Source organism: Rhinoderma darwinii, chromosome 5 (genome assembly GCF_050947455.1).
Source record: "Rhinoderma darwinii isolate aRhiDar2 chromosome 5, aRhiDar2.hap1, whole genome shotgun sequence".
NCBI lineage: Eukaryota > Metazoa > Chordata > Amphibia > Anura > Rhinodermatidae > Rhinoderma > Rhinoderma darwinii.
The window spans coordinates 62,890,432-62,917,405 of record NC_134691.1 but is presented as its reverse complement, the minus strand read 5'-3'; the positions used below and the strand labels follow the sequence as shown (position 1 = coordinate 62,917,405).

General features: G+C 40.3%; 1 protein-coding gene across 2 annotated transcripts in view; it reads right to left on the bottom strand.

The window, feature by feature from the left end:
• Positions 1–26,974, bottom strand: part of ZNF704 (zinc finger protein 704) — a 77,787-nt gene that overhangs the window by 23,752 nt on the left and 27,061 nt on the right. For both annotated transcript variants that reach the window (XM_075828149.1, XM_075828150.1), the window contains exons 2-6: positions 22,106–22,353; positions 9,834–9,937; positions 8,249–8,475; positions 3,944–4,044; positions 2,890–3,154 (exon numbers count right to left, since the gene is read on the bottom strand). In XM_075828149.1, coding sequence (XP_075684264.1) covers positions 2,890–3,154; positions 3,944–4,044; positions 8,249–8,475; positions 9,834–9,937; positions 22,106–22,353 — 945 coding nt within the window. The remainder of the gene's footprint in view (positions 1–2,889; positions 3,155–3,943; positions 4,045–8,248; positions 8,476–9,833; positions 9,938–22,105; positions 22,354–26,974) is intronic.

The window sequence follows — 26,974 nt, the reverse complement described above, 5'->3', positions numbered from 1 at the left end:
CTTAATTAGAAAAAAGAATACCTCGTAAATGTGATAATATATCATCTCTGATTGGTAAGGGGGGTGAAAACATGAAGTAAAATTCCTTAATCCCCCCTCGGGGTCACTGGAAGGCAGTACAGTAGGAGATCTCAGTGAAGGCCCTTTTACACGGGCCAATTGTCAGACAAACGAGCGTTCATATGAACACTCTGTGTAAACAGGGCAACGATCAGTCGATGAATGAGCAAACGCTTATTCATCTGCTGATCGTATAGTTTCTGGAGCACAAAATATCGTTCTCGGCAGCACATTTCCCTGTGTAAACAGCGAGACGTGCTGCCGACATGATAGAAATGTATGGGGATGAGCGATCGTAGTAACGACCCCGCTCGTCCCCATGCATTGCTCCTTGTTAAAGAAGTAAATGAGCACCGATCAACGAGCTGCTTGTTGATCGGCGCTCGTTTACACGGCCCGTGTTGGGCCGTGTGAGAAGACCCTTGCAGTCTATGAACTTTTTTCCTGTTGTCACTTGAATCCTTCGCCCTCCCACCCCTCCCATGGGACAGGATCACACACACACACACACAGTTTTGATGCAGTTTTTGGCTCAGTTTTTTTTAGTCAAGCCCAGAACTGGAACCAATAGAATGGAAAAGTACAAAGAAAAGGCTGATGCGACTACTTTCTTTTGTGTTTGGCTTAAAAAACAGAACCAGAAACTGCTTGTGAGATCCCGGCCTAACAGGGACACAAAACCAAGAAGTACCTGGTGGTCGGTATTCTGTTTCTTTTTTTTAATGACTGTTTCATGTCTTTTGGTTTATATTGTTCTTTTATTGTAAAAATGCAAAACTGCAATACAAATTAGTATAGAAACAAACCACAACCTTTCATCCTGCCCCTAGACTTCAAACAAGTACTGAACCCCCGAACATTGCACCTAGAATTTAGACTTTAATATAATATGAAGATCTAACCTCTAGTTCCTATATTTTAACCACAGCAACTGTTTAAAGTCATGACGTATTACATACATACTTGGCAGTAAAAGAGTTAACACTTTGGGGGGAGGTATATCAAAACCTGTGGAGGAAAATGTGGAATAATTGCCCATGACAACCAATGAGAGTATTGCTTTCATTTTCGAATGGGCCTCTGAAAAATGAGAGGTGGAATCTGATTGGTTGCAATGGGCAACTACTCCACTTCTTCTTTGCACCAGTTTTCAAACATCTCCCCCTTTATTATTTTTTACATGAAGCATAGTGCAATTTCTTTCTATGTATGGAAGTGTGGCATACTATGAAAAATAACATATAAATACAAATAAATAAAAAATATAAATGATAAGAACGTTGGCTCAGTTCCAAGGTACATGTTGCTTAGTATATTACACAAGTTTGGATAGGGGTTTAATATACTTAAGATTTAAGGTTCTATCAAATGGCAAATTCTTTTACAAATATTCGAAAAAACCTCAAAACTTAAAGGGGTTGTCCAGTTTTTTTGTATTTCTTTGTAGAATAGGAACCATACAGTTTTCTAATATACATGTATTAGAAATTCTGCTCACGTACATTATAGTGCATGAGGCCCGTCACAGTAGAATGGTACAGCCCACAGATTAGTCCTATGTAATGTATCCACAGTCTAACTGAATATGACTAAACATGGCGTCAGTCATGTGACCCCCCCCCCACACACACACATCATGTGACCACCACCCACACACATCATGTGACCCCTAGCATTCAGTTAGCAACAGGGTTACATGACATAGATGTGTTGGGGCCACATAGAGGACACATCCATTGAATAAGTGAATAGGACTAATGATGGTGATTACTGTCCCTAGATGATTTATAAAATGGCTGCCTGTCTCTAGGGGTTGTTGTCATGTGGTTAATAAAGTTAAAAATAAAAAACAATACACAAACACAGAGACAGTGAGAAGAATGTAAGAGCTGCTGCTCACATACACTGACAGACACGATGAGATGTTGTTGTAGGTAGAAATACTTTATAACTTCTGCTCCTCAATAACCTGTTATATACCTGGACAGTGTTACCTGAATGCCAGGGGTCACATGATTTGCATCACATGACTGCCACCATCGGTGGTCCATTCAGTTATCCTATGGGTGCATTCCTATGGACTAATCTGTAGGATATACCATTTTTTTTATTTTTAGACAAAGTAAACTACACTGGTATAAGAAAGGTATGTGAGCAGAATTTTAAATACATGAATATCAGAAATCTGTATGATTTCTTATTCTATAAATAAATTAATAAAATAAATTAATAGTGGACACTCTCTTTAACCTTATTTACATATTACGTGTGGGTGGGGGGCTTGTCCAACTTCTGACAACTGATGACCTACCCACCGGATAGGTCATCAGTATGTCATTGGTGCAGGTCCGACACCCGGACCCAGCACCGATAAGCCGCTCCGGTGGCCTGCGGGCACCAGGTATTGTGGCACATAATGCTATGGATGGAGCCCGGAAGCAGTTGGCTCTTTACATAGAATAGCGGTCGTGCTGCAGAACTGCACGTACGCTCCAACTCACTTGAATAGGAGCAGAGCTGCAGTACCGCAGCTCGGCCACTATTCCATGGCCGGAGCCAACTGCTTCCGACTTGTACGTCCAGTGCACAGAGGCACCGGACTAGCTGATCTGTGCGGGGTCCAGGTGTCGGACCCCCGCAGATCATGTACTGATGACCTATCCAGTGGACAGGTCAAAAGTTGTCAGAAGCTGGAAAACCCCTTTAAGGCATTGTGACTGACAATTTTGTAGCTACAGAATTTACAATATTACAACTCAGCAAACAAATCAATTATTGTTTATTTCCAATTAATTTAGCGATGATATTAATGTAATTCTTGTGGTTTACCTGGTAAGCATGATCAGATTGTACAAGGTAAAAGGTATTGGGGGCTGATCTGCTTAGACGGCCATTCTGTTTGGTCTCTGTCTTGCTACATATAGATTCGCAACTTCCAGTACTTGGAAAAAGTATTGTAGAGGGAGGTGAAGAAAAAGATGGAGATAAAGGCGAGAGGCTGCATAGTCCTTCAGTGCCAGAGTCATTGTTGAGTCTGATCTCTGTATAGTAAAAGTCTTCTTCTCCATCACAGTCATCCGAATCCCCAGTACGTCTGTGGAAAGAAATATGTAGGTGAGTGTTTCGAATACATCTATACATTAAAGAGAACTTGTCACTGTCTATTTTTCATAGTACATTGAAACCTCTTTGAGACCACCATCCACAATTGAACAGAAAATCGGTCTTCTAGAGGGGGGGCCCTATCAAAGAAAAAATCCAATATACATAGGATATAAGGGAACTGAAAATCCATCACAGGAAAACCTGCGCCAGATCAGTGGTGGTGTTCTCATTGAAGTGGCCCAATAGAGATGTAGTAATCAATTTTTGGGTACAGAATTAAAACGTTCTAGAGCACGACAATAATGTATATTATGGCTGATTGTTGGAGGTCCAACTCCTAGTATCCTTATCAATCCCAGGAATGAAGGGGCTGAGGAGCTCGGTAAAGTACAGTGACCCCTTTCGCTTCTTCTTCTCAAAACAGCGCAACTCCTATCCAGACATTGTGTAGAAACTGTAACACAGAACCATATAGAAAAAGTCAAATAATCTCATATTTGCCATTCTCAATACAGCTCCCGGTCAGAAGTCATGTTGTATGAGTAAGAATCAGAAGGGACACCTGCCCCATTATATTTGGGATTGGTGGAGTTAACAGTGGTCAGACATTAATGATAGTTTGATTTGCCACCAATGTTATTGGTGGCATTCGTTTCCATAAGTATCACAGTATTTCATTTGCACCTGGGACTCTCAATATATCGATTTCGTATACTCCTTGTTATGGTCTCTGGATAGTCTGTGACTAGTGACTACAAAAACATTTGGGGCGAATTACCCGAGATGAATGGTCCTAATGTGCTTCTTGATTCCTGCTGCAGTGCTCAGAATTTTCCCACACTTCTTCCAAAGACATTTGAACATCACTTTCATTGAATTCTATAGATAAATAGTGCAGAATGAAATGGATTATTAAAACATTAAATGACAAATCAGATATTCAGGTTTGCAACCCCCAAACAATAAACAAGAAAGTCTATACTGTGTCTGGGAAATAGAAAGATCTTGTTAGTTTGTTCCGCTGGATCTTATACAATAGTGTCGAGTCAACTAAAATGGGAGAAATACATGTAAAAACAACTGTACAAACAAAACCTACTGTGAAATGTTCTTCTATGATCTCTTCCTGTCCCATATTGCAGCACAAGTGGAGTTGACCCCCTATTTCTGGAGAAATAAAATCTTAATGCTACACGGCTACATATTCATTAGCATTCCAGGGAATTGTATGCTTTTACTTTCTGGTAGACGTTTGGAGTCCTTTTTCAGCATGACATTGAGCCCGTACACTAAGCGAGGTCAATAAACAATAGTTTGCTGAGTTGTATGTAAAAGTACCTGATTGGTTTGCACAGAGCACTGACTTTAACCAAACAATTTTAACAAATTCTTTAAGGCATGTTCCAAAATCTAATGCAAAGCCTTTTAGTGCAGAAAGGGGGAGATAACGCTATATTAAGATTTATAAATTTGGTAAAAAAATTCTATACTGCTGTGCTTCCTCACTATAGTTCCTATGGTTCCCCCAGGCTAAAAAAAACTGATTACAACTTCTGTAGCCCTTGTACTTATACTCATATAAATAATCTATCAGTAGATAGATAGATAGATAGATAGATAGATAGATAGATAGATAGATAGATAGATAGATAGATAGATAGATAGATAGATAGATAGATAGATAGATAGACTGCGGTAGATAGATAGATAGATAGATAGATAGATAGATAGATAGATAGATAGATAGATAGATAGATAGATAGATAGATAGATAGATAGATAGATAGATAGATAGATGATAGATAGATAGATAGATAGATAGATAGATAGATAGATAGATAGATAGATAGATAGATAGACTGCGATAGATAGATAGATAGATAGATAGATAGATAGATAGATAGATAGATAGACTGCGATAGATAGATAGATAGATAGATAGATAGATAGATAGATAGATAGATAGATAGATAGACTGCGATAGATAGACTGCGATAGATAGATAGATAGATAGATAGATAGATAGATAGATAGATAGATAGACAGACAGACAGACAGACAGACAGACAGACAGACAGACAGACAGATAGATAGATAGATAGATAGATAGATAGATAGATAGATAGATAGATAGATAGATAGATAGATAGATAGATAGATAGATAGATAGACTGCGATAGATAGACTGCGATAGATAGATAGATAGATAGATAGATAGATAGATAGATAGATAGATAGATAGATAGATAGATAGATAGATAGATAGATAGATAGATAGATAGATAGACTGAAATCTATGTAACTGAAAAAGTGATAATTCAATGTAACCAGTTTACAGACCATGGGTCCTATATTTCAGAAAAGTTATGGACATGCTCCGATCACTCTGGAGACAGCTGCCATCTAACTGTAGTGACTTTTTATTGGGACTTGCCAATTGGGTTATTACCCTTCCATCTCTTTGTATCCTGCCGAATCTCACACTGGATTACATATGGTTCTGCTATGTCAGCCCGCTCGCACATTGGTGGCTTACCCTGCCTGGTCTTCATGCCATGATCATGATCACTGGTTAATCCTGGACTACTACTCTACATATGCCAGACTTATTTGCAGATATACTTTTAGTATCTATCATAAGATGGATGTCCAGCACTCAATTGGATGAATTTAACCATGATCCTTTATTGGTCCAGATTAAAAACCATAATACAACACGACATGCTAAACATAAGTACCATGGTTCGTGTTTCGGGATACACTATCCCTTAGTCATGGCATATGTAAGCCCCCAAGTTTGTACTTCATGTTTTGAGTTCTAGTTTATCTCTAGGGCCTTCTATTCTTCACAGACCAGGCCATGGGTCTCATCAACACCTTTTTTTAGGCATTTCTATATGATCTTATGACGTGTTCTACTGTCCAAACTACCCTTAGAAGCGTGCAGTATTGTATTTTGTATTGTACTTTATGCTATATGGTTTTCTATGTCATTGTGTTATGGTGTAACCACTTGCTTCCTTTATTATAATACAGATTTAAAAAACGAATACAAAATAGAATTGAACTGTATACAAATATGAGAATTCAATATAGCCAATTTACAGACCTTAGGTAACATGGTTCCCTTTGTTCAGGGAGATGTTTTTTGCAACTGCTGAAGGCTGAGTGCAGCAACACTGAACTTCATGTTAGTCTAACCAGCTGAGACATGAGACACAAGGAATGACGCTAATCTCCAGCAAGTGACTAATATAAGATGACAGAACAGAGTGTACCTATAAGCCACTAGTCCCAACTCCTGAATAAATGTGGCTGTTTTAGACATAGTTCACACTGAGTTTTCTGCATTGATTTTGACGTGGAAACCGCGCTAAAAAATGGCCGAAATCGCCACCCATTTCAATAGGAGGCAGAGGCGTTATTTTCCCACGAGATAAAAAAACACTCACAGGAAAAAAAAGCGTCATGCTCTTTCTTCCCGTGGTTCCGTCTCTGACATCCCATTGAATTTCCCCGCAGCACTCAATGGCCGCGGCTGAAAAAAGCAGCAAAAAAAGCGGCAAAGAAAGTACAGGTAGGGTAAAATCTAGATTAAAATTCCTGAAGGATAGATAAATGGATGGATGAATTGATAGACAGACATATATATAGATGGATGGATGAATTGATAGACAGACATATATATAGATGGATGGATGAATGGATAGACAGACATATAGATGGATGGATGAATGGATAGACAGACATATAGATGGATGGATGAATGGATAGACAGAAATATAGATAGATGGATGAATGGATAGACAGACATACATATAGATGGATGGATGAATGGATAGACAGACATACATATAGATAGATGGATGGATGAATGGGTAGACAGACATATAGATGGATGGATGAATAGATAGACAGACATATAGATAGATGGATGAATGGATAGACAGACATACATATAGATGGATGGATGAATGGATAGACAGACATAGATATAGATAGATGGATGGATGAATGAATGGGTAGACAGACATATAGATGGATGGATGAATGGATAGACAGACATACATATAGATAGATGGATGGATGAATGGGTAGACAGACATATAGATGGATGGATGAATAGATAGACAGACATATAGATAGATGGATGAATGGATAGACAGACATACATATAGATGGATGGATGAATGGATAGACAGACATAGATATAGATAGATGGATGGATGAATGAATGGGTAGACAGACATATAGATGGATGGATGAATGGATAGACAGACATATAGATAGATGGATGAATGGATAGACAGACATAGATATAGATAGATGGATGGATGAATGGATAGACAGACATATAGATGGATGGATGAATGGATAGACAGACATATAGATGGATGGATGAATGGATAGACAGACATATAGATAGATGGATGAATGGATAGACAGACATACATATAGATGGATGGATGAATGGATAGACAGACATACATATAGATAGATGGATGGATGAATGGGTAGACAGACATAGATAGATGGATGAATGGATAGACAGACATACATATGGATGAATGGATAGACAGACATAGATATAGATAGATGGATGGATGAATGGGTAGACAGACATATAGATGGATGGATGAATGGATAGACAGACATATAGATAGATGGATGAATGGATAGACAGACATACATATAGATGGATGGATGAATGTATAGACAGACATACATATAGATAGATGGATGGATTAATGGGTAGACAGACATATAGATGGATGGATGAATGGATAGACAGACAGATAGATAGGCTGCCGTTGCGATTTAGAATTCCTGTAGTGTCCTGTACTGTATATACATACAAGTTTTCATGCAGGATTTGTTTACAATGCACTGGCACGCATGGTAAAAACAAAACCAAAACACATTTACAATTTGCAGTAGATACAAGATTATTCGTAATCTGCCATACATGTATAAAAAGGTACAATACAAGGCTAGCTTTACACAGGTGATATTGCCACCGTTGCAAGTTTCATGCAACATACATTGAAAAAGGATAAAAAAGATGGCAGAAAATGAAGCAGACCTTTCTTTTTCTTGGAACGGGGTCTTCAAAAAATAAGTTCCCAGAGTCTGTATCATCGGCCGTGTCATCAGGATGAACCATGCATCGGAAATGCTTGAAGTTATCAGCAGATAATGGTGGTGATGGAGTTGATGGATTAGAGTAGTCACTTGTATTCCAGCTCAAATAGCCACTGCTGCTGGAACTGGAAGGAACATACCCAGCGTCTTTCCAAGAGTCATTTACATCTGTCAAATAACAGTGCATTATAAGTATACAAGCCTTTTGATATGATATGTTATGTTATGTTATATTATATACATTTCTAAATGCCTTTAAATAAGTGCAAACCCGTTTTTAATCTAAATAGCTGTGTTGATTAATTTCTGAAAGTGTATCTGTCCCCAATTTTTGTAGATTTATCAGAATTATTTTATGATATATTTTCTTCTGGCCATTCAGTTAATTATATATTTGACCTTTTTAGTGGCTTTGTTCCTTTTTCGGTAAATTTTACTTTGAAGTGAATGAGTCTGAAGGGTTGGCATGTGTCTGAATCTGAAGCTGCAGTGAGGGCTCTGACCAGTCACATTCAGCGCAGCTCAGCAGAGTATGTGAGCCCAGATCAACAACCAATCATCTGCTAAATCATGAATTTATCTAACGCTGAAACGAAGGCGCCGAAGCGCTCAGCCGAGGGCAGTGCTGTAATGGTATATTCTTGGATATTTTCGGCTCTTCTCGGAAAGACGGAGTTAGCTGAAGACGGGCTCGTAGACTTCTATGAGCCCGTCTACAGCTAACCCCGCTTTTCGAAGAAGAACCAAGGTGAGCCACATAAATTGTAATATATTTATCATAAGACTCTATATGATTGGTCGAAAGATATAGAAAAACAACATTTTGCGGACAGACACCCTTTAATATATATTTGGGACCTAAAAGGGACTTGCTGATGAAAAGTAGAGATTAACTTTCAGACACAGATGCTATTGTTCATGAACCATGCCTATTATCTACAGTACATATAGTAAATAACATTTACTGTAATAACTAGAGGCTATGTTAATATTTGCAACCATTTTTGTTTATTGCTCCAATGCAGCAAAAGAAATACAAAATTAAGCAACTATGCAAATAGCCTGAATTCAAAATCTGTTTTGTGTATACAGCTCCAATGCAGAACTATGTATATCCATGGTTACAGACTACAAACAAACCTTGTGTGCAGTCTGATCCTTCAGTTATGTTTTCCTCTTTTGCACACCCCCCTGGCTTCATGATAAGCTACAGACAGTAAAAGAGGGGCAGATGGAAAAGATTAACACATGACTGTAGGATCAGACTACACAGGGTTTGCTGGCAATTTGCAACCACAAAGACATATACTGTAGGTTGGCATTGGAGCCGTAGACACACAATGGTAGGATATTTTTAATCAAGAATATATGCAAAGTCGTTTCAGTTGGAGCAATAAAAATTGTTTACAAAAGCGGACATGCCACTACGAACATGTATTGCATTTATAGTAATGACATAATGACCAGATAGACATGGCTATCTGAAAAGTAATAAACCTTTAATGAATATAATTGGCAAACATTACCAGTAAATCGAATTGGTGGACTGCGAACCAAAGGGCTTGTAGAGAGACTGGTCAGAACCATGGCCGCTGTCACCTTGTCCATGTCTAACTCATCTTCGTATTTCCTAGATGACAGAAGAACATGTATTATTGGCATTGTGTATTCGGTACAAATATCTCCTTGGATAAAGACGTACACAAACTTTTTGACTTTGACGCTTTTAGATAAGTATTTAGTGACGTCACTTATAATATGTTCTGTATGTACTTTTTTTTTTTTTTTGCTGTATTCATTTTACCCTTTATTTTCACAATTTTTTTCAGGGCCTATGTCTCAAAAGCATCCTCACAACATGCTCCACTATGCTCCGTGGGAGGGATAGTGTGTTTCTGGTGGAGTACCTTGTTTTCTTTTGGTCTCATCAGACCATGGAACCTTTTTCTACTTGATTTCAGAGTCCCGATTACAAGCAGATTCGATATTCCTCATGGGCCTTATGGTGCCTTCCCTCACCTTGCTCTTTGCAGGGCATCGGGTATGCATTAGAAACTGTGATGCCATATAATTTCTAGGCTATGCAGTACCAGGTTATCTGGTCTTCCTTGGGGAGAAGGACCACAGAGGAGGCCAACACACTCTGATACTTCTAGACTATGCTCAAGCGTAACATTTCATTATATTTCCCATTTAATATCCACCCGTAACTCTAATGAAACGAGGTAGGAGGGTTGTCTGATAGGAGGATGTTTCCCAGTGTCAAAATAGCGGACTGCTAACTGGATCCTCCGCGATTTCCAGGTAAAATTCTCTAGAAAGGTGTGGAATACTTCACGTAGCTGGGACTTCTGGTCCTCAGATGAAGATTAAACTGGTTGATCTCAATGGACCCAACCTCTTGCACTGTAGCTACTAGATCTACAAGGGCATCATTCTTTCCCTCTTCTGGAAAATTGCACTCTGGCAAGGGTGCACGTTTGCCATTTCTAATGGGCCGTCATCGTGTTGACGTGAAAGATTCTCTGCTTTTCCCTTACATGACCTATGGTGACAACATAATCGACCACATTTAATTGCAGGAGCATTCTAATAAAAATCCTGAAGCTGCTAGATTTTGAGATATTCTCCATTGTCCTCCTCGCAGTCCTAGTGTTAAATTATAGCACTGTGTGAACTGGGCACAACTGCACTCCATCTGATCACTGTAACAACTGGTGGAAATTTCTATCTTCCTTGAATATCTCTCCACATAACTTAATAGGGATATATTTTAACTTTGGCAGAACAAGTTCTTATCATCGTGGCTCCATCAGCTCTGTTCCATTCTTTGGCTTTAATACTTTTTTTGGTCAGCTCGTATCTCCTGATCACAAACTTCCAAACACACCTACTGGTTCTAGTCTTCACAGTGTATCTTCATTTCTTAGGTATATTAGTCATTCATCCCATGCTGCAGACAAATCACCAGACAATACTTACTAAGAATACTATTTCATCCAACCTGTATAATAAGAAATCATCCTTATAATTGAATGCCTAGTATGCAGACGTCTATTCTCTTCTCATTGCCATTAAATTTGTACAGGATAGCTGACTTTTGGATGATATAATATACGGCATTTGCAATGTATACAACTGTCTTACGGCTCTTTACAACACACAAGTTGTGCAGAGTTGTAATACTATGCACAAATAAGTGTGCGGGGCTCTACTGTAACTCCATTTGCCTCCGATTTCATAGAGGCATACAGTATATTTCTGTTAGATTCCGTATAAATCTCCCCAAAAAAAAGAAATGAACCATGCTCCACTGTATACATTCTGCTCTGGCACCATTGCTTCTAGGAGAGATTATCTCCGTAATACAGCGCAGTGTGGCGCAACACACCACGGCACACAGCGTCCTTACAGCTCCGTAGTACAGAGCCACAGGACCATGTTCATGAGTCCTTAAACCAGTGCCAAAATTAAAATCACTCAACTATTGTGCACAAAAGTGCTAAGTTAGTTTTCCAATTGTGAAAAAAACGAGTCCTTTACGTGGTTTGTTCTGCACTAGGTCCTGTGTTATATCTTATATGCAGCTGCTACTGAGACATTTTAAATCATACAGTGTGTTGGAATAAAAAAAACACCCGTCATCAAAATTTAGTTTTTGTTTCCTAATTATTTTAGTATGATATAATAACGATGTTTTGCACCACAAAGTTCTTAAGTAACACCGTAGATCTTCAAGTACCTTTGTGGTTATCCTGTTTGAATGATTTGCACAACAATCTTCCATTAAAACAGAGCGTCTAGTCAGATAAAAAATTTAAGGAGAAGTTTCTTTCTAAAATTACATTTAATGTATGTGATAATCTCAATTCTTCCAAATAAAGAATTACTCAAATGTAAATGTCCCATTTGATTAAGTACAGAAGTGTCCACCCTTGTTTAAGGACTCCAATTTATCATGAAACAAATTCAATACAATATCGTGACATACTAGCAAAACCCTTGATAGGCCGCAACCCACATCACAACCACTGGGTGGCCACACACAGACAATATATAGAATAGATATCTCGTGACAGAGTAAAGCAAAATCATGTTGTTTTTTTCAAAGCTGGTCATCTCGTGCCATATATATCAGGATATGTTGAGATAAGAGAAAAAGTAAGTAAGGACACATCCCAAGAATTACTATTCATTATTTTTTTTGTCTTTTTGCCATGCTGGACCACCATCAGTTCAGTCACTGACAGTGCACAGTCAGCAATATCTTCCATCGAGTGGCTACCTCATTGCATTGTACTCATTTAGCAAATGGATTTACAATAATGCAATACCGATGGGTAAAGAAAATGGCAAATATTCAATATTGAAGTAAGGCTGGTGTTTTAGGTAATGAATGCACGGTCATCATAAAATATCTGGAAATAAGTTTGCAGGTTTATAGTTTTTTCTCTATGAGCAGTAGATATTCCTCTCTTTTCATAGGGCTCAAAAATTAAGTTACAAGTTTTATGTACATTGACTGTGACATACACTCATGTCACCTCTAGGGGATACAATCTGCCTCATGTATAATTCAACAGGAGTATTTTGTTTAGAAGAGGTTTCGGGGGGGGGATAGACCAGGGATTGAAATGTGAGTGCTGATGATAGATGGGATGGCTTTGCATCTGTTCTCAGTAAGCACTTTCACAAGTATTATTTATAGGTGATGCTGAATGTTCTGCTGGTAGCCACTTTCAAGATAATCAATTACCATCAGCCACTTTCATGAGGGCACCATTGAAGGGGGGGGGGGGGGGGTAAAAACAAAGCCAAAAAACACAGCCAAAAAACACAGCAGCATTCTGCCTTAATTATTTTTTACCAGTGTTTCCTTGTATAAATAAGAACACTAGGAATTGTTGGGGAAAGGTACAAAAGAGGACAATTAAATTAACGAATGTCCATCCAACAACTATCCTGCTGAACAGGGGCCAAGTGTACAGCAAGATTCTGCCGGTCAGGGATTTTTTTCCAATTATTGTCCAAAATGGGCAGTCGGGTATAAAGCTTGTGCAAAGTGTAACCATTCCTGAGCAAGTGCAGCCACCTCCACACTTCACCTCACTGCAGGTTTCTGTAATTTTACGATCATTTCAGTTATTAAAGATGGCTGCATATCTTAAAAAAGGTAGTGTGACCATTTTAAAGCTTATTTGGGATAAAATTCCTCAAAGTAGATTCTAAGGCTTTGTTCACATCTGCGTCGGGACTCCGTTCATGGGTTCTGTTGGAGCTTTCCATCAGGGTAACCCATGAACGGAATCCAAACTGAAACAAACCGAAACCATAGGTTTCCGTTTGCATCACCATTGATTTCAATGGTGACGGATCTGGCGCAAATGGTTTCCGTTTGTCACCATTGTGTAAGGGTTCTATTTTTTTGACGGAATGAATAGTGCAGTCGACTACGGTATTGATTCTGTCAAAACAACGGAATCCTTACACAATGATGACAAATGGAAACCATTTGCACCGGATCCGTCACCATGGAAATCATTTGTGATGCAAACGGAAACCTATAGTTTCCGTTTGTTTCAGTTTGGATTCCGTTCATGGGTTACCCTGATGGAAAGCCCCGACGGAACTCATGAACGAAGTCCCGACACAGATGTGAACGAAGCCTAAGTTTGTTTTTTTTATGTGAGGAGACTTGTATTTCAGCACTTGATGGGTTGACAGTGGACTATATGTATTTTGAGAGTGGAGAGTATTTGTAGCAGCCAAGTATTATAAGCAGGTACATGCAGGATAACTGAACACTACTGACAAGAATAAAGGTCTGACAGAAAAATATACTCATATACCTGCAAAATAATGTAGATAGAAAACTAGCGACACCTTCTGTACAACCATTCACTGCTTTTTCGTCTTTTGTTTAGAACATAAAATGCTCCAAGCCATATTCCTTTCCAAGAATCTGTCCATGTCACTGGGGGAATTTGTTTTCTAATGAAAGTCTATTACATTTAGAAGCCATAATGTTATTCAGGCTCGTTCTCTCACGACTAGGTTATGTAGCTGTGGTGGTGTAATGAAATGAGTTCCGAAAAGTTGACCATTTTTTCTAACTAGAACTTGGCTAGGTAATGGAGTGCTAAGGGGTCTGAGGTTTGCCACCCCCTACAATATTGGGGCATGTCAGGTTAGTATCAAAGGGGCTGCTTGAAACCCCACACTTTTGGCTAAAGCTAATAACTTCATCCAGCACAGCACCAGGGTATTCCAAATTCCCCAACTTAAAACAATAGACATTATGGACATTCAATGATTTCAGTAGGTGCCTTGCTATGTTCTGTAGTGAAACAAAAAGTAACATTTGAAGTGCTTTATTAAGTAGTATCAGAGATGTCAAACTGGGAGAGGCTTTCACAGGGTGAGATTCGAGCAGCAGGTTGCGGCAAAAATGGGGATGGCCTTCATGGGGGCGTGGCTTATTTAAAAGGGTGTGGCTAAATATATTCAAATCCCTTATATTAATGGAGATGCACCAGAATCAAAAATTATCCCCCATCCACTCACCGCTAGGACCCCCACCAATCATTAGAACGGGGTTCTGAACCACCTGTTCCTCCTCAGTGCTTGACCGCAGTGTGGAGGACATTGAATTGAGCAGTGGTCGATCATGCGTGCTGCTGCTCCACTCAAAGTTTATGGGAATGATGCAAACAACCGAGTACAGCGCTCAACTGTATCCGTCATTCTCAAAGGCATTGAATTGAGCGGCAGGTGCATTATCAACCGCTGCTACATTCAAGCTTCCCCTCATTGTAGGTGGCGCAGTGAGGAGGATCTGGAGGTTTGGGACCCCCGTTCTAGTGATTGATGGAGGTCCCAGTAGTGGGGCACCCAACGTCTTGTAGATAGGTGATAATTTTTTACTCTGGGAATACCCCTTTAATATCAGACTCCAGACCCCTAAATTGATTTTAGATCTCAGACTAGATTTGCATAACAATATTCAGAACCAAGAACTCCTAAATACATGCAGACTGCAGACCAGACCCCTAATTATATTCAGACCCTGGACCCCCTATATTAATATCAGACCCCAGACCCCTAATTAAATATTTTGGGACGGAAAACTAGTTATCGGTTCTGAGGCCTCCAAAATGTCTTACCAAGGTAAGAAAAAAATGATTATTAAAGACAAATAATCAGCTAATACAGAATAAGCAAGTCCTTACATATGGAAGTCAGAAATATCTGCTGGAAGTTGTTACTCACTTTCTATCATGGGCCCATGCCATGTGCCATTGGCACGTGCCACAGACCATCAGTGTCTGTGGCATTGTGTGTTGAATGTGGTTTCAAGTTACATTGGCCCAAGAGAGACCATTGCATGTTGAAAATATTGTAAACTGAGGCCATTGTAACTTGAGGGACCACTGTACTTTTACATGAATCCATCTTCATTCGTTATGATTTCTCATACACCAAAAATTTTAAAAGTGCAATACTGAGCAAATACTAGACATAAACCACAATGAATTATTGCTTTCGCGTATCTCTTTCTACTTGTAATCTGAAACGTAGCAATAGTAGGAGACTGTTGTTACGTAAAACCACGAGCATTTGAGCAGACTGTACAAAGTCTACCACTAAGTGCGACGAAATAAGACCTGATGTTCCCTGGAAACAAAAATTAAGTCAAATTTTTTTTTTTTTAAAGGGTGACTATGTAATACACGGTATCCTGATGGGACAATCCCTTTAACATGTATTGATAAGGCAATCACTTAAAAGAATGTGACAAGAAATGTAAGATAGACTTTCCAAGAAATATGGCAGCGTTCACTAAGCAACCTCTATATTCATCTCTACGTCCTCACCGCATGTCGCTGTAGAGCAGTTCACCCTCTTGTACACATACAACATTATATTTTCTCTGATGAGGTTTTATTTCAAAGGCATTGCAGATGAAAGAAATAGTAGCAATAAGTAGTTCAGACACATTTTATATCACACTCAGTCTTTAATTCTTCCTATAAATTAGGAATTCAATAGATTCACAGACGGAATATTATATTTTAAAGGTTGGAATATGGAAACCCTATTAAAGCTGCCCCCAGATAATTCGCCCATGAACAGTGTAACAGTATATCAGTAAATCACATATACAGTTTATAATTAAAGTAAATTACCATTTAAATGACACTTTTGACAAAATGGTTCAGAACTTTTTTATGGTCGTATTCCATGGCCTAATTTAGCAAAGCTGTTAGGCCCCATGCACACGACCGTGTTCGGTCCGTGATATACGGTCCGCATGTCGGCTGCATGTCCCGGACCGAACACAGTGCAGGGAGTCGGGCTCCTAGCATCACACTTATCTATGACGATAGGGGTCACTGCCTGTCCGCGGAACTACTGTCCCGTACTGTAATCATGTTTTAGTGTGTGACAGTAGTTACGTGGATAGGCAGTGACACCTAGCGTCATAGATAAGTATGATGCTAGGAGCCCGGCTCCCTGTACTTTGTACGGTCCGGGACAAGCGGCCGACATGCGGACCGTATATCACGGACCGAACACGGTCGTGTGCATCAGGCCTTTATCTCAATTTCCAAAGACGCCAGCAAAGGTATTACAAGCCTGAACACTTACACTTTCTGACAATGATAGGACTCTGTATCTCTTTTAATGAAAATTATGTTATGCTTGTTCTTGAGATATTCATAAAATGGTAATTAAAAAAATATAGACCTAAGGCCTCATGCACACGACCGAGCCGCCCGCAAATCACTGGCCGTGCACATGGCCGCGGCCATTATTTGCTATGAGCCTGGACCGCAGAACACGGCCGTAATAAGACATGCCCGTTCTTTCTGCAGTCCGGGCTCCTGGGCCATGCATGGACCGTGGAGACCAAGGTCGTGTGATTGGCCTCAAAGGAATTAATGGGGCCGCAATTCTCAAGTGGATTTTCGGGAGAATTGCGGCCCCAAAAGCACGTCCGTGTGCGTGGGGCCTTAGACTTATAATACAAGAACCCATAAAGGGGCTCTCCATGATTATACAAATATTGGTAAAATGACGGAGTACATCTTATCCTCATACTTGCCAAAAGGCTCTCTGATAAAGAAGGATGTCAAGTGTTGATCTCAGGTACTGCTCCTGCAAGGGGGGCAGTGTTGGTTTCCTTATCCATATAGAGAAGATCTCTATGTATGTATCTCCTCCATGGATAATTGCATGTAAACATACTCCCTCCCTACAACTATGGTTCTGACGGACCAAACTTTCAGGCCGGGTTCCCAAGTGTTGAATACACTGCGTAAAAACTGCGCACCGTATCCGACCTGAAACTCGCAGCACCTTCTGTCCGAAAAACCCATTGTGGTGCGGTCTTTCGAACTGAATTTCCGCTGCGGAAAGCAGTGCTGTGGAAAAAAAAATAACTTTCATACTTTCCCCCTCCCTCTTCTCTGCGCGTAGTGCGGCCTCCTAAGATGACGTTGCAGGCCATGTGATGCTGCAGCCTGTGATTTGCTGTGGTATTTCAAACATATGGAATATAAACCTCTTATGTTTACATGTATATATATTTAAACATGAACCACCCCCAGACAAAGCCGTTGGCGAACTACGCATCGGGCTGTTGTGGGTGAATACAGGATCTTATGTATACTTGACATATATATTTTTGCATCTGTTCTTACATGTTCTCCTATATTTATAGTTGGAATCTATTACGTTGGCACTTTACGTTATGTTCATCGGCCTCAGTTAGGTTTAATGGTTTTGCATCATATGCACGTTAGCCACGATGCAATAACTTTATACATAGTAGTCGTATATTTGTAGTGACTGTATTACATGTATTTACGGTTTTGAAGCACTTGGTGCTGCCTCACTTACCTTCTATGGTATTCGGTTATTTAATAACTTTTTATGGTATTTGAATGAATTAATAAAGTTTATGGGGAAAAGTTAACAACATTTCTACGCCAGTTTTTTGGCGTAGAAATTTTGCAAAAGGCCCAAAAGTCACAAAATATTTTACCTTTGGGTTGTTTCCCCTGTTCTCGCCTTTTTATTCATCAAAAATAAAGCTTAGCAGAATGGGGTGTGGTCACTTCAGCTGACGCATTTATTATACTTTACGCCAGAAACTATCTTTATAAGTGTCACACGAACAGCCAAAGATGCGATAAATTTATCAAGAGGCCTGTGCCTCTTAATAAATTTGACACATTTTTCTCTATATTGTTTTTTCTTAATACTGGTGTACCCTTAAATGGGTTATGTGGGGACCGAAAAGTATTAGCAGTGTACTCACTGCAGTATGTTAGTACACCGGTGCCCCATCGCACTGATTATGAGATTTTAATATATTTTCACAGCGCTGGTGGGGGACTGGCAGTCTAGTGGCACATTCTTCTTCTCTGATGAAGACACGACTTGTTGTCATGTGACCGGCCCGATGTATGTAATCGCTGTACTACTGCTAGGGATATAATATTACCCCTTTCAAAGCATTAGTGAGGCCTCATCTAGAATATGCAGTTCAGTTCTGGGCTCCAGTTCATAGAAAGGATGCCCTGGAGTTGGAAAAAATACAAAGAAGAGCCACGAAGCTAATAAGGGGCATGGAGAATCTAAGTTATGAGGAAAGATTAAAAGAACTAAACCTATTTAGCCTTGAAAAAAGACGACTAAAGAGGTTCTGTCACCAGATTTTGCAACCCCTATCTCCTATTGCAGCAGATAGGCGCTGCAATGTAGATTACAGGAACGTTTTTATTTTTAAAAAACGTGCATTTTTGGCCAAGTTATGACCATTTTCGTATTTATGCAAATGAGGCTTGCAAAAGTACAACTGGGCGTGTTGAAAAGTAAAAGTACAACTGGGCGTGTATTATGTGCGTACATCGGGGCGTGTTTACTTCTTTTACTAGCTGGGCGTTCTGATGAGAAGTATCATCCACTTCTCTTCAGAACGCCCAGCTTCTGGTGACAGAGCCTCTTAAGGAGGGACATGATTAACATGATTAACTTATATAAATATATTAATGGCACATACAAAAAATATGGTGAAATCCTGTTCCATGTAAAACCCCCTCAAAAAACAAGGGGGCACTCCCTCCGTCTGGAGAAAAAAAAGTTCAAGCTGCAGAGGTGACAAGCCTTCTTTACTGTGAGAACTGTGAATCTATGGAATAGTCACCGCAGGAGCCGTCACAGCAGGGACAGTAGATGGCTTTAAAAAAGGGTTAGATAATTTCCAAAAACAAAAAAATATTAGCTCCTATGTGTAGAAATTTTTTACTTCCCTTTTCCCATCCCTTGGTTGAACTTAACGGACATGAGTCTTTTTTCAACCGTACAAACTATGTAACTATGTAACATAGAGTACAGCGGGGCTGGTCACATGACAAGGAGTCGTGTTGTCATGAAGAAGGACTGTGCCACTAGACTTTTGTTCCTCGGTCAGCGCTGTGAAAGTCTATTAAAATCTCATAATCAGTACGACGGGGCACCACAACGTATATTAGCAAGTGTACTCACATACTGCTGTGAGTACACTGCTAATACTTTTCAGTCCCCACATAACCCCTTTAATACATCTCCCCTATATGTTTTTTTGCATACAAATTCTGTCTCGCATCACTTCTTCTCTTTTGGTGTAGTATATGGTAAGTGCGGTTTGACCGTCTATATATCCAGCTGGGTTTTTATCCTGCATTGGTTAACTACTGTATATTAGAGTAAACTACAAACCTGTGGCTGGATATTATACATTATATTTTGGAATACAGTAGATCCGGCCATATACAGTTGCATGTTTAGTAAAATGGAGTTACAAGGTCATTTAACATACCAGGGCTGTTAATTATTTCACTCTGGTCCCTCAAGTGCAAGTTTCCAAGCTGCTATGTACACTATAGGTCCTAATATAACACCACAGGAAATAACAAAATGGCTGCATGTTGCTGGACCGTACAGGAGAAGATTCCAAAACAGCGTCCCCCTTCTCTGACGTCACTCAGCGCTCTGCAGCTATTGGCTGAAGCTGAACCTCACAAACTTTGAGCAACAACATTTTGTTATTTCCTGCGGTGTTAAGGACCTATAGTCATACTTGCCAACTTTTGAGAAGGGAGATTCTGAAAAGGGTCGGATGAAAGTTGTGCGCACAAATATTTCCCATATGTCACTGCCATTATTATAAGACACGCCCCCACATTTTTAAATCACAAATAGTGCATATGATCCCCCCATTATCACACCCCAAAATGAATATAGACCCCCTATACTAGTATGGACCCAAACCCCCTAAACAAATGCAGCCTGCTTAAACTAAAACAGACCCCTAAACAAAATACAGACCTCAAATCCCGTAAACTAATACAGACTCCAGACCCCCAAAATACAGACACTAGACCCCCTAAGTAAATACAGTTCTTAAACTAGAATATCTAAATACAGTCCCACTAAATACAGACCCCAGACCAGACAGACCCTCACCTCTTCCTATTCTTATTCCTGCCGTCCTCTACACTTCCAAGTGCCGCTGCAGGACATTTTCTGCAATTGCACCATGGGGTGAAGAGGACTACAGATATGAGGAGAGGTTAGTACATTGTGAGGATGCAGGACAAATGGGAGATTTGCCTTCTCTCCCAGGAGTCTGGCCAATTTCCCGGGAGTTGGCAAGTATAACTAGTGCACGCAGAATCTTGGAAACTTATGTTAAACCCAGTAGCTCCATTTTACATCTTTTCTCAATTTGCACAGAGTTTCACATTAAGGTTTATTGCCGTTCACCAATGCAATAAGGCGCAGTTCAGACGTAGCAAATTTGCTGTGGATTTGTGGTGCGGAATTGACCATGTCTGGCCAGGTTTATTAGTCAATAACCTAAATATGTAAAGATGGCACGCATTATATTATAGGCTGTAAATATATAGGATAATGTATCCCGTACTGTAAATTATAAGAATATTTAGAGTCACAGAGGACTTCCATGACCATGTAGTTAAGACCATTATAGTAGGTTGCAAATGATCCCCTGTAATTAGCTGCTACAGAAACGCTTTCCGAAGAGAAAGTAAGGACTTCACATCTTTAACTGATTGACTGATGTAAAACCCCTTCATCCTTATCAAAAAGAGGTATTATAATGTTCAGCACAAGATGGATAATACGCACTGCAGCTGCTGTAGAACTTCTTTTTAACTAGTGATGAAATACCTAATTTGAGTCAATCAGTGGTTCGTTCAGCTTCAATACTTTCTGCAAAAGCGTCAATGACAGACCACTTGTGTGGAAGGAGATAAGCAGTGCCAATGTAGCACCACCTATCTCTGTATAATTATTCACTTCCTAAACATTAAGGCCTCATGCACACGACCGTGGTCTTTGATTACGGACCGTGTGAACGGTTTGTGCACGCAAGCAATCACGGACCATGCACATGCAAGATGTGCTATGATTTCAATGAGCCCGAGCCACAATTGCGGACCGTATAATGACATGTCCTATTTTTTTTTTGTGGTCCTGGCTCCAGGCAATGCACGGACCATGAAAACCTCGGTCGTGTGGATTGGCAAATAGGATAGCATGTGTTCTATACTATCCGCCACTGCGGATAGTATACAGCGGCAAATGCATGGTCGTGTGCATGAGGCCTTATATTGATGTTTATTTGAATTCATTTTTAACAGAGATGTCCAATTAAATATATACTACTAGTGTTAGATTTTGTTTACTACGTAAAAGATCCTAATATAGGCTTCACTTTTCATCATACCTTGCTTGTGGGACATCAATGTTGGATGAGACAACCTTCCTTTTCTGCTCCAACAGGCAGATGGATCTTGTGCATTCCTGTTTCAGCTCCTGTTCGGAGTCCGCTGCTCTACTTGGATTCTTCAAGACCATGGATGAAGTGTTCTTCCATTCTGTAGCGTGGTCGCTGGACTCAGATGTCATGTGACTACTCGGTCTGATGTCAGCTTGTTGTTCTTTAGATTGCCAGTGCGATTTTACACGCGTCCCCTGGATAAATGATATTAACACAAGCACAATAAGATCACACTTTCGAAGAAGACAACAAGATTTGTTCTAAGGTGTAAATAACATGTCTGCCATGTACACACAAGACATTAGTGATCTTAAAAGTGATTCTCCCCTTGAAGAGGCTCTGTCACCACATTATAAGTGGCCTATCTTGTACATGATGTGATCGGCGCTGTAATGTAGATTACAGCAGTGGTTTTTATTTAGAAAAACTATCATTTTTGACGGAGTTATGACCTATATTAGCTTTATGCTAATGACTTTCTTAATGGACAACTGGGCGTGTTTTACTTTTTGACCAAGTAGGCGTTGTACAGAGGAGTGTATGACGCTGACCAATCAGTGACCAATCAGCATCATACACTTCTCCCCATTCATTTACACAGCACATAGTGATCTTACTAGATCACTATGTGCAGCCACACACACACACATTAACGTTACTCAAGTGTCCTGAGAGTTAATAGACATCACTACCAGCCAGGACGTGATGTCTATTCAGAATCCTGACACTTCGGTAACGTTTGTGTGAGATTTATAGCAAGGCAAGAATAATCTCGCGAGATTACACTGTAAACTGTCATTTAAAACGAGATTACGCTTGCCTTGCTGTAAATCTCACACAAACGTTACCGAAGTGTCAGGATTCTGAATAGACATCACGTCCTGGCTGGTAGAGATGTCTATTAACTCTTTCCATTGAGGGCAAGGCAAAGATCCGACGGAACCCCTCAACGCAAAGACAACAGTGATGTGAACAGGCCTTAATCCTGAAAGCATGCAAAAAAAAAAAGCTTTTCTCTGTTAGGGCAAGTTCAGACGTGGCGGAATTTTTCCGCTGCAAATGTTGGTGCAGATTTGGGGCAATTACGCAACGAATCTGCACCAACATTTGCATTTTTGACAGGTAAGGCCTGATTTACACGAGCGTGTGCGTTTCGCGCGCGCAAAAAACGCTGCGTTTTGCGCGCGCAAAAGGCACTTGACAGCTCCGTGTGTCATCCGTGTATGATGCGCGGCTGCATGATTTTCGCGCAGCCGCCATCATAGAGATGAGGCTAGTCGACTCCCGTCACTGTCCAAGGTGCTGAAAGAGCTAACTGATCGGCAGTAACTCTTTCAGCACCCTCGACAGTGAGTTCCGATCATGAACTTCCTGCTTCCTCCAGTCCGGTCTCCCAGCCGTTGCCTTGGTGACGCGTCCCTCTCTTGTCATCCGGCCCCACCTCCCAGGATGACGCGGCAGTCCATGAGACCGCTGCAGCCTGTGATTGGCTGCAGCCTGTGCTTGGCCTGTGATTGGCTGCAGCTGTCACTTGGACTGAATTGTCATCCCGGGAGGTCGGACTGGAGGAAGAAGCCGGGAGTTATCGGTAAGTCAGAACCTCTTGTTTTTTTTACACGTATATGTATATTGTGATCGGAAGTCACTGTCCATGGTGCTGAACCAGTTTAACTCTTTCAGCACCGTGGACAGTGACTGTCTCCTGCCGTCGCGTACCCGAACATTTTTTGCCGGGTTCGGTCAAAACGAGTTCGGCCGAACCCGGTGAAGTTCGGTGCGCTCATCTCTAATTTGACACTCCGTTTGGATGTTTGTAAACAGAAAAGCACGTGGTGCTTTGATGTTTACATTCATCCTTTTGACAGCTCTTGCGCGAATCACGCAGTTCGCACGGAAGTGCTTCCGTGCGGCATGCGTGGTTTTCACGCACCCATTGACTTCAATGGGTGCGTGATGCGCGAAAAACGCACGATTATAGAACATGTCGTGAGTTTTACACAACGCACTCGCGCTGCGCAAAATTCATGCATCGTCTACACTGCCCCATAGACTAATATATGTGCGTACGACACGCGTGAAAAGCACGCGCGTCGCACGCGCGTATATTACGCTCGTGTAAATCCAGCCTAATTGAGACGTTGCAGATATCACAGCGGACTTGCCACAGATTTCAGTTTTTGCATTGCAAAGGCTGAAATCCGCAGTGAAATTCCGCTTCTTCTCCGCAACGTCATGTGCATGCTGCGGAGGGAAAATTCTGCACCGCAGCCTGATTTCCACACAGTTATTTTCTGCAACGTCTGAACTAACTTTCCTAAAAACGTATAGAAACAAATTTAAAAAACGGCTGCTGCAGAATTCCACTGTGGACTGTCCGCAGCGGAATTCAACAGCAATTCCGCCACGTCTGAACGTGCCCTTACTGTCTCACTCAGGAATTCCAAACTGCTTAGAAGCTATAGTTATAACTTGTATCAAGCCCCTTTAAGTAAGTTAGTGCCATAAATATGGATAGTGTTGCTTGCCTCATCCCACCTCTATATTATTTCTATGTGAATCTTGTTGTCCAGGCATCTCTTAAAAAAAATAAAAATATTAAGGGCCATTTTTGACTTTTCTATAAATAGCTTTTGAAGACACCGCAGACAAATCATGTAAAAAATACATCAGTTATACAATCCGTACCACCAAGCATAAAAAAAATAAAAAATCAGCCTCAATGGTGGCCAAGGCGCAAATAGGACCTTACACGAAAGGCATAAGGGAAAAACATACCACCGACTATTTCATCATGATAATAACATTTTATCATGGGAAGTTCAGCAGAACAGTCTGATTCAAAATGTATTTTATAATGAAATTCTGTGGTGCTGTAATGTTCAGTGAGATGTAATCACAGATAATGGGCTTAACTGGCAACACTTCTGCCCGCCGATACCCTATAGAATTGTATCCTAATATTTTACAGTATTTCCAGGAACCTTGGTGGTCCATATTTGATAACTACCAGTACTGAGCACAAGATAGGAGTTGGCCATCTCATAGAGACTTTCAGATGACACTTGCTTTGTTCTCATGTTTGTCTTGGCAACCAGTGAAGGTCCTAGGGAGCCACACGGAAGGAGCTCTATTAGAAAACTTCTCTTTCAACAAATCAGCTTTAGGAGAGCAAAGGGCCCACCTATTATTCTTGCACGGGGGCCCTTTGTTGTCTGTGCAGCCCATGCAGAGCCAGGACATAATCAGGTTGGGAGAAGATATCCCAGCAAGACATAACATAAATTGTACATAAAAACTGCTGCCTCGATATTTTAGATTCTACAGTTTCAATGCAGCTATGTAAATATACTGTATATACACACAGCTGCATATATTATATACCAGCGCTTCTCAAACTGTGATACGGGCTTCAATGGTGAGGCGCCCCCTACTTGTTAGTGAGGCATAGCTGAGGAGGCAGTTTTGACAGAAGTGATTATATACTGCACAGGCCTTTCTATGGTTGCACCAATCTCTGGTTTGCCACATAAATGACTCTTTTTATGCTTTTTTATATGTTCTACTGGGTTCAGGAATCAACATTTTATATAAATTGTAATTTTAAAAGATTTTGACATAGACTACGACCAATGTTGAGGCCAAGGCATCACCATGTTGAGGCTGGTGAGGCACCCAGCAGAAACATATTGAGAAGCTGTACTATATACAAAAAACGTAACATGGTAGCAGTACGTTTAAACAGGATGAAGAATAAAATTGAAAAGCTGAAAAATCACACATATATCTATATTTTAATTCTAACATCCGTATTACTACATATACTCATCAGCCATAACATTAAATCCCCCGACAGGTAAAATTAATGACAAAAGGGACGATTTATCAGAAGTAGTTGCCACTAACAACCAATCAGCTTACAGCTTTAATTTTTCAAGGGGTGTCTGAAAAATGAGAGATGAAATCTGATTGCTATAGGCAACAACTCCACTTATCCTTTGCCCTTCTTTTAACCCATTAGTGACCCCCCATTGGTGTTTTTACGGCGGTCACTAACGGACTTTATTCTGATGCAGTAGCACTTTTTTTACGGTGCTGCATCAGAATAAATCAGCGCCGGAAGCAGCAGTGAAAGCTCCCTGCTCTTAGCTACCGGAGGTAGATGTGGGCTTGGAGCAGACCTGCTCGAGCGGGCGGAATCTAAATCGGCTCCAATCCTGCCCGTTTAACCCCTCAGATGTGGAGGTCAATAGTGACCATCTTATCTCAGTGGTTTTAGAGGGGGTTCCCACTCTCACCCCATCAGCACTCCCGTGATGTGATTGCGGGGTACCGATGTTTTTTATGGCAGCCGGGGGCCTAACAAATACCCCCAGGTCTGCCTTTAGTGAATGCCTGTTAGACCATGTCAGTTTTACACTAACAAGCAATAATACACTGCAAGAAGTACTGCTGTGTATTATAAAAGCGATCAAATGATCGCATAGTAAAGTCCCCTAGTGGGAATAAAAAAATGTTAAAAAAAGTTTAATAAAGTTTATAATAAATAAATAAAAATCCCAAGTAAAAAAATAATGGAAAAAAACCCACTTTTTCCCCTTACAAAATGCTTTATTATGAATAAATTACACATATTTGGTATCGCTGCGTCAGTAACGATCTCAACTATAAAACAATTACATTATTTAACCCGCACGTTGAACGCCGTAAAAAATAAAATAAAACACAATGACAGAATTGCTGTTTTCTGTTCAACCTGCCTTCAAAAAAATGTGATAAAAAGTGATAGAAAAATTGCATCTACTCCAAAATGGTACC